At 55.3% G+C, this 12,107-nt stretch overlaps 1 protein-coding gene across 1 annotated transcript; it reads left to right on the forward strand.

The window, feature by feature from the left end:
• The first annotated feature begins 910 nt into the window (after positions 1-910).
• MRPL4 (mitochondrial ribosomal protein L4) lies at positions 911-7,915 on the forward strand. Its single transcript, XM_025863322.2, has 9 exons — positions 911-1,247; positions 1,333-1,399; positions 1,486-1,636; positions 3,321-3,372; positions 4,336-4,453; positions 5,349-5,455; positions 5,577-5,686; positions 5,767-5,843; positions 6,929-7,915. The coding sequence occupies exons 1-9, from the start codon at positions 1,191-1,193 to the stop codon at positions 7,072-7,074; spliced, it is 885 nt and encodes a 294-aa protein (XP_025719107.1). The 5' UTR covers positions 911-1,190; the 3' UTR covers positions 7,075-7,915.
• The last annotated feature ends 4,192 nt before the right edge of the window (positions 7,916-12,107 follow it).

The raw sequence follows: 12,107 nt of genomic DNA on the forward strand, positions 1-12,107 counted from the left end.
ATACATTGTAAATTTTTATTAATACTACACAAAAATATCCATGTTATATATCAGATGCAAAAAAAAAAAAAAAGGCCCCCCCATCTTTAGTAGGTATTCAAGTCCTCCAGGATCCACCCCATCCCTGCCTTGGCTCTTGACTTGTATTGATGACAAAATTCACCCTCAATAATAATAATAATAATAATAATAATAATAATAATAATACCATTAAATGTTCACTTTGTGCTAGGCATGACTTCATTTCATTGAGGTCTCATGACCTCTCCATTTTCCAAATGAGGAAACTGAGGTTGGCTCCCAGACCACGTTAGGCCAGCCAGGTGATCAGGCTCGGCGAGGCAGCGAAGGCTGCTATGTGTTCATGACGCCCTCTGGAGGCCTCGCGGGGAAGCTGGCAAAGTGCCTCAAAATGAATATTTAGATTTCAGTTGTAAGGGTGCGCAACGAGGAAGGAAATCCGGGGTCTGCGGACTCCCCCACCTTGCTGTGTTTTCGGAGAGAGTTCTGGGAGGGGACGGGACCCTGTCTAGGAGGCGGAGAAGACACAGACGTAATCTGTGGTTTGATGGGGAACTTACCCTCTGCCTTGGGGAATCTGAGAGGCACGGTCCCACAGGCTCAATACTAAGGGTTTTCTGCGGGAGATGAGGCCCTGCACGTAAACAAACACACAAAACCACTTCACTGGAAACTGAAAAACCCGCGCGGAGGGTCTAGGAGGCTAGATGGGGGCGGGGGCGGGGCATGGGGGGCGTGACCGACACCAAAAGCGTAACAGGTGTTGGTCATATTCTCTTAGTGCCCGCCCCAGAACCGCCCAGCCATAGGCGGGCCACTTTGCCAGGCTTAACGCTCATTGGCTGAACGAGGAGCGCGCCTTTCTGGGGGCGGGACCCAGGAAAAAGAGCAGGGCCTACCGAAGGGGCGCGGCTTCTTGCTGCCAGGTCGCGTGTTTCCAGGTGTCGCAGGGGGTCCCGTAGGCCAGGCGTGAAAACTGGAGCCTGGGGGTTAGTCCCGGGGCGGAGATGAAGGCACGCTGGGCCAGGCCCCGCCGCCTTCCCTCTTGCACTCAGCTTTCCAACGCCGACCCGAGCGGGGTGGGCGGTGTCGCGGGCGTGATGTCATCGCTGGGCGTCGCGCACATCCAGAAGGAGCCTTGACCTCTCCGCGTGGGGAGCTGCGCCGCAATGCTGCAGCTAGTACGGGCCGGGGCGCGGGCCTGGCTTCGGCCCACGGGCTGCCGGGTGAGGCGGGGCGCTGGGGACGGGACCGGAGGACAAAGGCTGGAGGTTCCGGGTGTCGTTTCTCACTCTCGTCCACCGTTTACAGGGCTTGAACGCGCTGGCGGAAGAGGCAGTACCCCAGGCGGCGAAGCCAGAGTCAGTAGCTAGCGCGGGTGAGGCTGCCGGGGTCGCTCCAGGAGGGGCGGCAACCGGGAGCCCTGGCGCTCGGCCCTGACCCCTGACCTCCCAATCGCTTCAGGTCCCCAGGTGCCCGTGCTGCGCAGGTGCGAGCTCCCGGTACCCGCGCCCCGGCGTCCGGTGCAGGCCTGGGTGGAGTCCCTGCGCGGCTACGAGCAGGAGCGCGTGGGTCTGGCCGAGCTGCACCCCGAAGTTTTCTCCACAGCGCCCAGGTGAGTGGGAGTGAAATGGTGCACTGAGTGCCCGAGGGAGGAGGAGCGGGGCTTTAGGAATCAGGATGACCTGGGCTTGAGCCTCAGCTTCTTTACCTGCCAAAAGGGGATGATGGTTTTCCCTGCTACTGGGTTATGTAAGTTTGAGATCTAAGAGTTAACATCCTCAAAGAGTTAAGGACGCAAAACTCCGGAGCTTCAGTGACTGAGTTCAAATCCTGCCTTCCCGCTTGTGTTTCAGTGTCCCCATTCTGTCAAACCTCGAGAGGTTGCTGTGATGATGAAATGAGTTAATTCTGGCGCCTAATAAGTTCTATAGAAATGTCAATTATGATATGCTGTTACCGACTTTCGCGAAAATAAGCACTAACACTGGTCAAGCCCTGGCATTGCCTATTGGCATTTTGGTTAAGTAGATCCTTATAGCAACCCTAGGAGAGGGTTCAGTTATTCTTGCTTTGCAGATAAAGAAACTGAGCACAGACAGGTTAAGAAATTTGCTCAAGGTCACACAGCTTGTAAGCTTTAGAGTCAGGATCTCAACCTTACGCGGGCCAACTCCTTGGGCTGGCTTATCGGCTTACCGAGGCGTATGATGCCCCTCAAGTGCATTGTATCTGGCACATAATAAGTGCTGTTAATTTATTACTATTACTGATTTTGGCATGGTTTGCCCCTTGCTTTTAGAGTCCCAATCTACTAGAGAGTGAGAAAAGAAATTAAAAACGGCGTATTTTGTGTATTCTGTAAATACTGACGAAGTGTCCGCTATATGCCAGGTTCCGTTCTGGGTGTTGGGAATACAGCAGTGAATGAGTACCAAGGTTGCTGATGTTGCTTACAGTCTAGATCAGGGATCTGCAAACCTTTTTCTGTAAAGGGCCAGGGAGTAAATATTTTAGGGTTTGCAGGCTTTCATGTTGCCATGGCAACTACTCCTCTGTGCTGATGTAGTACAAAAGCAGGGTTGTGTCCCAGTGAAACATATTTACAGAGACAGGCAGCAGGCCAGGTTTGGCCTACTAGCCATAGTAGCTTGCCAACCCCGGGCAAGCTACCCCGGCGGTCAGGTCCAATGTAACCACCTAATGTGAGTCACGTGTATAATTTACATTTTGCTAGTAGCCACGTTTAAAAAAAAAAAAAAAGGAAGAAACAATCTATTTTATTAACCTGAGATATCTAAAACAGTGTCATTTCAACATGGGGCACTGGCCACATGTCAGGGGTTCACACATCTGGCCAGTGTCTACCGAATAGGAGGATAGTGCAGGGCTGGAGAGGCAAACCAGTCCATAAAGAAGGTGGCAAGGAGTAAGTTGTAATGGTAGGAAAAGAGTAAGGTACTGTGAGAAGGAGGAAGTGGTGGCTCTCCTCTTAGCAAGGAGGCTCCTCTCGGAGAGTTGTTTGGGGCTGAGACTTACGGGCTGAGGAGGAACCAGCCAGGGGAAGAGTGTTTCAGGCAGAGGGAACAATGAGGTCAAAGGCATGGAGGCTGGACCCCATTTCACAGAATGGAAATGGAGTGGGCCTGGCAGTGGTATGAGATGGAGCAGAGAGGGGTGAGGGCAGATCACCCAGGGCCCTGGAGCTGGATGGGAGGAGCCCCTGTTTTCAACTGGTGAGGTGGGGAGGGCTTTAACTGGAGGTAGTGGGCCTCTCACGGCCTCTTCTTTCTCCATAGGTTGGATATCTTGCACCAGGTTGCCATCTGGCAGAAGAACTTTAAGAGAATTGTGAGTGCCCAAGTCGGGGAGGTTGGTGGAAGGAGGCAGGGAAGCTCCTCGGTTTGTCTTCTCTGGATTGTCAGGCTCAGGCCTTACCTTCTCTCTTCTGAACCATTCACTGATGGGTGACGTGCCAGGTGTTTTCTGAACACCCACTGTGCATTAGGCATGGTGCTAGTGGACAAGGCGGGCAAGATCCCTGCCCTTGGGAAGCTCGTAGTCTAGTTACAGAGGTGAACATGAATCAAGTAGGCAAGCCTGTAAATATATGACTAGGGAAGTTGTCCCAGAGAAAAGGAGACATTTAGCCTCGGTGTATAGTAGGTGCTGACTAAGTAAAGGGGGCAGTGGTGCTAGGGTAGAGGTAGTGGGAACTGCACATGCAAAGGTCCTGCGGCAGGGACAACATGGAGCCTAGTGTGGCCACAGAGGTCAGCAGGAGCAGTGCTGAGTAGTTTGGACTTTTTTTTGCCAAGTGCGTTGAAGAACCATTACCAGTCCGGGGCTCTCTGCTTCCCATCTGCTTACCTCAGAATTCCAGTGAGTCCTTCCCCTATTCACACCCTCCCTAGCTCACCATGGAAGTCCCTTGTCATCTCCCCACCCCATACCTCTCCCTGATGTTCTCTAGCCCCTGCACACGTTTCCCCATGCCACACCTTCCTTTCGGTTGCCACCACATTAAAATCATACAAAAAATGCCGAGTGCCTACCGTGTGCCAGGCAGCAGAGCCCCTGCCTTTCTGAGGCTGACGTTCTGGAGCAGACGAGGGGACTTTCGATTTCTTTATCCTTCTTCTCCCTCCCCAAGTGCTGTGTGTTTGTCCCGAGGGATCCCTGATCTCTGTACCTCCCCAGTGGCGAGCCCCTACTGGCCAGCTCACTGCTGTTTTCCCAGGCCCGGGCCCTCTCAGCCGTGACAGTGTCTGCCTTGGGAACCTGACCGTCTGTCTCCTCCCTTTGCACCCGCAGAGCTATGCCAAGACCAAGACTAGGGCCGAGGTGCAGGGTGGAGGCCGGAAGCCTTGGCCACAGAAAGGCAGTGGGCGTTCCAGGCATGGCAGCATCCGCTCCCCGATCTGGCGAGGAGGTGAGCGGGGCAGGGAGGGAGGGGCCCTGGGGACACCTTCACACCCATCTGGTGTGATAACTGTCAGTCCCATTCCTTCCACCTGGGCGGGGGCAGCAGGACTCCAGCCTGCAGACCTCACGACCCGTGTGCGGGTCAGAGATCAGAGAGTCGGCCACTTTCCCAGCTCCCTGTCAGCTCTGGCCTTAGCCTCTCATCAGACCATGGCCACAGCCCCTCTTAGCCCCGACTCCCCGTCATACCTCTCCTGGACCACCCTGCACACAGCACCCAGAGTGCTTTTCCTAAGCCCCCCGGTGGTTCCCGCAGCCCTTTTGGGAAGTCTGGGCTCCTCACTTGGCATTCCAGGCAGTGGTGCCTACAGGCCCCCCTTGTTCCTCCACATCTTCTCTGACCAGACGACTGATTCGGTGTCAGCTCCCATTTGCCTGGCCGACTCTTGCATCCTTAGCATGTGTTTGGGCTGTGCCTCTTCCAGGAAGCCCTCCCTGACCTCCTGTGGGTCCCCTGCCCCCAACAACTCCTTGTGCTGCCCCCAAAAGACAGCCCTGATTTCCTCTGCAGTTGAACCTCTGAATGTGAATGACAGGAGGGCAGGGGTCCGCCTATCTTGTTCCCTGCTGCGCCCCTAGGGCCCAGCAGAGGGTGGACACACAGGTAGAGGGTCCTCACTCAGGGTTTGACAGCTGAGGAAATCGAGGCCCAGTGAGGCAGAGTCACCTGTCCCGGGCAATGCTGGATCCAGTGTCCCCTCTCTTTCCCTCCTCGAGGCCCTGTCCTCTTTGCTGATTCGGTTTGCCTGCTGGCAGCCTCCCTACACCGGCCACTGTGACAAATTTCTGTCCTCTACGCCCAGCTGGGGTCCTCACCTGTCCACACACCTCTGTCTCTGCAGGAGGCATTGCCCATGGCCCCCGGGGCCCTACGAGCTACTACTACATGCTGCCCATGAAAGTGCGGGTGCAGGGCCTCAAGGTGGCGCTGACCGTCAAGCTGGCCCAGGTACGGGCCTGATCCCCGCCAGGAGCTGCCGGCGGCCGGGGGTGTGGGCTGTGGGGGCTGGAGGGCTCAGGCAGCTCCTCGGGGGCCCTTGGGGGCTCAGACTGTCCTTTCTTCCTGATAGGATGACCTGCACGTTGTAGACTCCCTGGAGCTGCCGACCTCCGACCCCCAGTACCTGACCGAGCTGGCCCGCTACCGCCGCTGGGGGGACTCTGTGCTCCTTGTGGACTTGTGAGGGTGTGGGGCAGAGCGGGGCTGGGGGCGCTGGGGGGCCGTCCTCTGCGGTGCTCACCTCCTGGCCTCCATTTCAGAGCCCACGAGGACATGTCTCAGAATGTCGTAGCAGCCACCTCCGGCCTGAAGACCTTCAACCTGATCCCGGCTGTCGGTGAGCAGAGGGCCCCGGTCCTCCCCCCCAGGTCCCCAGTAGTCCATGGGCAGTTAAAAGTCTATCCCTGCCACCTCCTCAACCCAGCCCTCAGCTTGCCCGAACGGAGCATCAGGAAGATGTCATTCTGGAAGGACGGCTCTGTCCAAGCTCGGGGCTCAGTGAGGGGCTCCGAGTGAGTGCAGGGGCTGCTGACTGTCCTCATCTGGCTCCTCCCTCTGAGAGGCTGGGAGGTGGGATCCAGTCTGGCTTGGGCATGTCACACCCATCACCACATTGACTAATCAGTCCCTAGAGCTCTTGCACGGTCTCCCTGATGGCATGGCTGCACTTGGGGGTCTCACGGGCACCTTCGCACCTAAGAACTCCTTCCTTCCTGTGGCTCAGGCCCCAGACCATGCTGTCACCCTCCACTCGTCTCTTAGCTCACCCCGTCGGCGTTGACTTTAATATGGGGGATTCCACCACTTCTTACCCCCCAGCACCCCCGTGTCCTTCCGGCCCCGTCCCTGGCTCCTGCTCTATTCTGCAGCCTGTTCTCCCCCACCACGGCCACCAGAGGGCGCCTGTGCGCAGCCGAGTCTCAGCGCGGCCCTCCTCTGCCCACAGCCCTCTGCGTTTCCCACCTCCCTCTGGGGCAAGGGCCAAGTTCTCCCCGAGGCCCGCAAGATCCTGCACAACCTGCCCCATCCTCTCCCTGCGCTGGCCGCCGCCTCCAGTCCCGCTCGCTCACTAACTGCAGCCACAGGCCTCCCGCAGTACATTCATGCCTCTGCTCTGCTGAGGGTCTGTCCGGCCCGCTGGAGAGGGAGGTGGGGATCACAGCCCCAGCGCAGGGCAGAGCCAGGCACGCAGGAGGCTCTCAATCAGGGACTGAGCCGAGGACCGTCCCTCGCCCGGGGTCTTGCCATCAGTGAGCAGCTGGGCCAGGGTTTGAGCCTAGCCTGCAAGATCCATGAGCCCATGCCGCACCACAGTGTCTTCTAGAGTAGGGCAATACGGAGAGGGGGTTGCTTCCTCGGGGCGGGGGAAGGGGGCCCCAGAGGTGGTAGACAGCCCAGCCTGGACTGCATCTCCACCCCTAGGCCTGAACGCGTACAGCATGCTCAAACACCAGACCCTGGTCCTGACCCTGCAGACCGTCGCCTTCCTGGAGGAGAAGCTGCTCTGGCATGACTCGCGTTACACGCCCCTCTACCCCTTCCGCCTGCCCTACCGCGACTTCCCCTGAGCCCCAGTCCTCTGCCCTTTGGGGCCCGTCAGCCGCCCTCTTCCTGGGCCCCGCCGAGCCGGGTGCCTGCGCTGAGCCGGGCCAAGCCCCCTGCGGGCTCGGGAGTCTCGTGCCCACCCTGTGGGGGCAGAGCGGCGCCGCCTGGACCCCCCCTCATCCCAGTGCGGCTGCGCACAGAGCGGCCGAGCGCCGAACTCTGGCCCCAATTTTCACTTTCATTTTTAAGGTGAATCTTGTTTTTTAATCAAAAAAGAGAAACAAAACAGTTCATTGCCATTTTGTAAATAATTCCACTTGGCAAGTCAAGCTCTTCCTCAGTGCTGGGTGCTGCTGGGTACCTCTCTCTTCAGGGGGCAGCCTCAGGGCTGTTTATAGCAGTGACCCAAAGTCAGCTTCAGCAGGACGAGTCAGGCTCCAGGAGCATGCAGAGGAGGGCCTAGCTAGCTGTCCATAGGAACCGGCTCCCAGTGCCTCCCCCACTGCCCAGCACTGTACCCGAGAATTCACATCCCGATTTGATTCTACAAATAGGAAGTGTAAACCTGAGCTTTCATCATCATGATTTCCCCTAAGCAGAGTCTGAATCCCTGTGGTCAGTAAATGAGCAAATAAACACATTTTTTTTTAAAAAACACCGGACTGGGGCGCCTGGGTGGCTCAGTTGGTTAAGTGAATGCCTTCGGCTCAGGTCATGATCCTGGAGTCCCGGGATGGAGACCCGCATCGGGCTCCCTGCTCGGCGGGGAGTCTGCTTCTCCCTCGGACCCTCCCCCTCTCATGCTCTCGCTCTCTATCTCATTCTCTCTCTCAAATAAATAAAATCTCAAAAAAAAAAAAAAAAGCCCACCAAACTGGTATCCTAATTCTGGAGTCTGCTGCTGTTGTCTGCTCCCCCAAGCTAATTTTTTTGTAACAGTCCTAACACAGACTGTAATGTGGTCAGTTTCCTCAAAGTCAGCCAGAACTGACATCTGCATGTGTCCGTTTAGCCAAGGCCAGGGGGCCACAGTGACCACCCATGGGCTAGGCTGCCCCTTGCCAAAAACATGTCTGGAATGCATCTCTGGGGAGTGCCTTCAGAGCTCACAGAACATTCTTTGAAAATCCTCATGGATACAAACTTTGATCCTTAAAGCACCAGCTTTGACTAAGTAAAAAAGCCATTTGGAGCCTGTGGTAAGAAGGGGTGCAGAGGGTGTGTGGGAAATGCCGCTTGGGCTAAAGCCAAACTCTTCCTTACCTCTCCCTGCGCCTCTCCCTGGCCACATGGGGGCACGAGGCTTAGAGAAGACCCAGCTGTTCTGACAGCGCCTAGACTAGATCGTCGTAGCTGGAAGTAAGGCTGCTTAGTTGTCTACCTCAGAGTGGTCGGGAAACAGCAAGGCCAACCCCCTGCTCCCACAGACTGCCCGGAGAAATGTGAGAGATGTGTCGGAACCTGTTGCACCATACTAGAAACCCGCAGCCAGACCAAGGAGGATAAAAGGCATTAGAAAAAAAATGATCTGACGGGCACCTGGGTGGCTCAGTCAGCTAAGCATCCGACTCTTGATGTCGGCTCAGGTCATGATCTCAGGGTCCTGGGGTGGAGTCGTGTGTCAGCTCTGCGTTCAGCAGGGAGTCTGCTGGAGGTTCTCCCCCCTCCCTCTGCCCCTCCCCCACTGAGGAGCATGCGCGCGCTCTCGAATAAATCTTTTTTTCTTTTTTTTTTTAAGATTTTATTTATTTGACAGAGACACAGCGAGAGAGAGAACACAAGCAGGGAGAGTGGGAGAGGGAGAAACAGGCTTCCCGCTGAGCAGGGAGCCCGATGCGGGGCTCGATCCCAGGACCCTGGGATCATGACCTGAGCCGAAGGCAGTTGCTTAACCCATTGAGCCACCCAGGCGCCTATAATGAGCCTTTTTAAAAAGAGAGAGATGAGTGAAGACATTTCTTCAGGGGAGTGGTTGCTACCCACAAGTCCTTCCTTCTCCCACCCGCTTGGGACGCGGACTGACCCAGACAGAGACCAGAGAGGGAGGGCACTTCGCAGTCGGCTGTTCAAGGCAGGAGACCCAGGACTCTCGGGTTGAATCTGGCTTAAGAAAGCGAAAGCAGGGGCGCCTGGGTGGCTCAGTTGGTTGAGCGACTGCCTTCGGCTCAGGTCATGATCCTGGAGTCTCGGGATCGAGTCCCGCGTCGGGCTCCCTGCTCAGCGGGGAGTCTGCTTCTCCCTCTAACCCTCCCCCTCCCCTCACGGACTCTCTCTCTCTCTCTCTCTCAAAATAAATAAATAAATATTAAAAAAAAAAGTGAAAGCAAAAGCGAGCCTCTGGGGCTGGGATCCCACTCGGAGGGACACCTGGCTCTGATGTTGGGGCCAAGGGGTCTGCTTACTGGTGGTCAGCATGGAGGGCCCCTGGGTGGGGCTGAGGGAAGAGCCCCGACCCAGACCAAAGATGCCCCCTCTCCAACCAAGGGGTCTCAAGCCTCAGAGCCCCCCAAAACACATACCCATCAAATCCCTCAGGGGTGCCACCTTAACTCACTGCTGGGCCATCCAAAGCCCCCAGCCCGGGAGGCACAGCCCGGTTCCCCGTGCCCTCCTCCCCGCACCTGGGCAGGAGGGACCCCCCAGTGAGAGGAGGGGAGGCAGACAGAAAGAAGGCCACCAGCAGTGAGACCAGGCCCTTCTTCCTCACCGAGGCCTCCAGCCCGGTGAGGCCTGACCCGCGGCTCCGCTCCGACATCAAGTCAAGTTCAGAGACTGGAATATGGTACTGACTTGGGCCTGAGTCCCGGGCAGACTTCTCAGCCAGGGGCTGGGGTGCGATTCCAGCAGAGAAGAAACGGGGCGGAAGGAGAAGCAAAGCTCTGTTTCGACTGACGCATAAACAACATGAATTTCTGCTTTACCCCCCAGGGTGGCTAGGATGAACCGTGATACCAGCATGAACCAGATCTGTGGGAACGCAGAGGAAGCCCGTATTTCCACTGAGGAAGTTTGAGGGGGAGATTCTCAGCGCCGGGTCCTAGTGAAACAGACCAACCGGGACAACTGCTACCCGCTCTCGCTCTGGCTTGCCAAGCACCGCACACAAACCAGGTTAGTGAAATCTCACATCCAGCCTTTCAGGTCTGTGTTACCCATCCCATTCTTCAACTGAGGTCTTCGAGAAGTGGTTTCCTCGAGGGGAAGTGGTTTGCGTGAGGTCACGCTCCCAGCAGGGGCTCTCAGCATCCTTGACACCTGCTGTCCTGCACACTCCCCTCCAGCTGCCTCCACTGCAGGGCTGTGCTGGGCTTGTCTGCGGGGCAGGTCAGAAGGACTGTGGGGGGGGGGGACCACGATGACATACGACCCGCTAGGATGGCGATAAGAGTTGTAATCATATAACAGAAAATCGGCATTGACGCAGATGTGGAGAAATTGGAAGTCTTGCATGCTTGTACGGTGCTGGTAGGAATGTAAAATGGTACAGCTGCTGTGGGAAACAGTCTAGGGGCGCCTGGGTGGCTCAGTCCGTGAAGCATCTGCCTTCGGCTCAGGTCGTGATCCCGGGGTCCTGGGATCCAGTCCTGCGTCAGGCTCCCTGCTCAGCGGGGAGCCTGCTTCTCCCTCTCCCTCTGCCTGCTTGTGCTCTCTCTCTCTCTCTCTGTTAAGTAAAAATCTTTGAAAAAACAGTCTAGCAGTTCCTCCAAAAGTTCCACTTGGAATTATCATATGACCCAGCAATTCTACTTCTAAGTGTATTCCCAAAAGAATTGAAAAAATGTTCATACCAATGCTTGTACATGAATGTGCAGGGCAGCATGACTCACCACGGCCAAAAGGAAGAAACACCCCAGATGTCCATTGACTGACGGATGGGTCAACAAAACGTCGTATCTTGTGGCAGGCAGAGGGAGAGGGAGAAGCAGGCTTTCTGCCGAGCGAGGAGCCCGACCCCAGGACCTTGGGATCATGACCCGAGCTGAAGGCAGACGCTTAAACGACTGAGCCACCCAGGCGCCCGTGGATGAACCTTTATGCGAAACATTCTGAACATTATGCTGAGACAAAGAAGCCAGACACAAAAGGCCACAGATTGTGTGATTCCATTTTCAGGAAATGTCCAGAATGGGCAAACCCACCGAGACAGACAGTAGGTTAGGGGTTGCCAGGGGCTGAAGGGAAAGGGGATTGGGAGGTACCAGGTTTTTTGGGAGGGTGATGGAAATAGTCCAGAATCGAATAGTGGTGATGGTGGTACAAGATTATGAATATACTAGAAAATTGTTAAAGGGCAAAATGTAAACTTTATAGGGACACCTGGGTGGCTCAGTTGGTTAAACGTCTGCCCTCGGCTCAGGTCGTGATCCAGGAGTCCTGGGATCAAGCCCCACATCGGGCTCCTGGCTCAGCAAGGAGTCTGCTTCTCCCTCTGCCTGCCGCTTCCCTCTGCCTGCTTGTGCTCTCTCTCTCTCTCCGACAAATAAATAAAATCTTTAAGAAAATGTAAACTTTATATTATGTGAATTTGTCTCAATTAAACGTATATATATGCATGTAAACTGGCACAGTCCCTTTGAAAACCAGGATTGTGGTTCCTCAAAAAATTAAAATTAGTACTACCGTATGATCCAGCAGTTTTACTTCTGGATATTCATCTGAGGGAAACAGAGTCACTATCTTGAAAAGGCATCCACACCCCCATGCTACTGCAGCATTCATTACCATACTCAAGACAGGGAAACCACCTAACTGTCCATCAGTGGATGAATGGATATATACATACTCACAGTGGAAAGCTATTTGGCCATAAAAAAAGGAAGGAAAGCTTGGGGTGCCCGTGTGGCTCAGGTCAGTTAAGCATCCGACTCTTGATCTCAGCTCAGGTCTCAGTCTCACGGTTGTGAGTTCAAGCCCTGTGTTGGGCTCCACACTGGATGTGGAGCCTACTTAAAAAAAAAAAAAAGGAAATCTTGCCATTTGCTACAACATAGATGGACCTTGAGGTCATTACTGAGTAAAATAAATCAGACAGAGAATGACAAATACTGTATGATCT

Source organism: Callorhinus ursinus, unplaced genomic scaffold (genome assembly GCF_003265705.2).
Source record: "Callorhinus ursinus isolate GAN/ISIS: 27379988/994484 unplaced genomic scaffold, GSC_fseal_2.0 scaffold82, whole genome shotgun sequence".
NCBI lineage: Eukaryota > Metazoa > Chordata > Mammalia > Carnivora > Otariidae > Callorhinus > Callorhinus ursinus.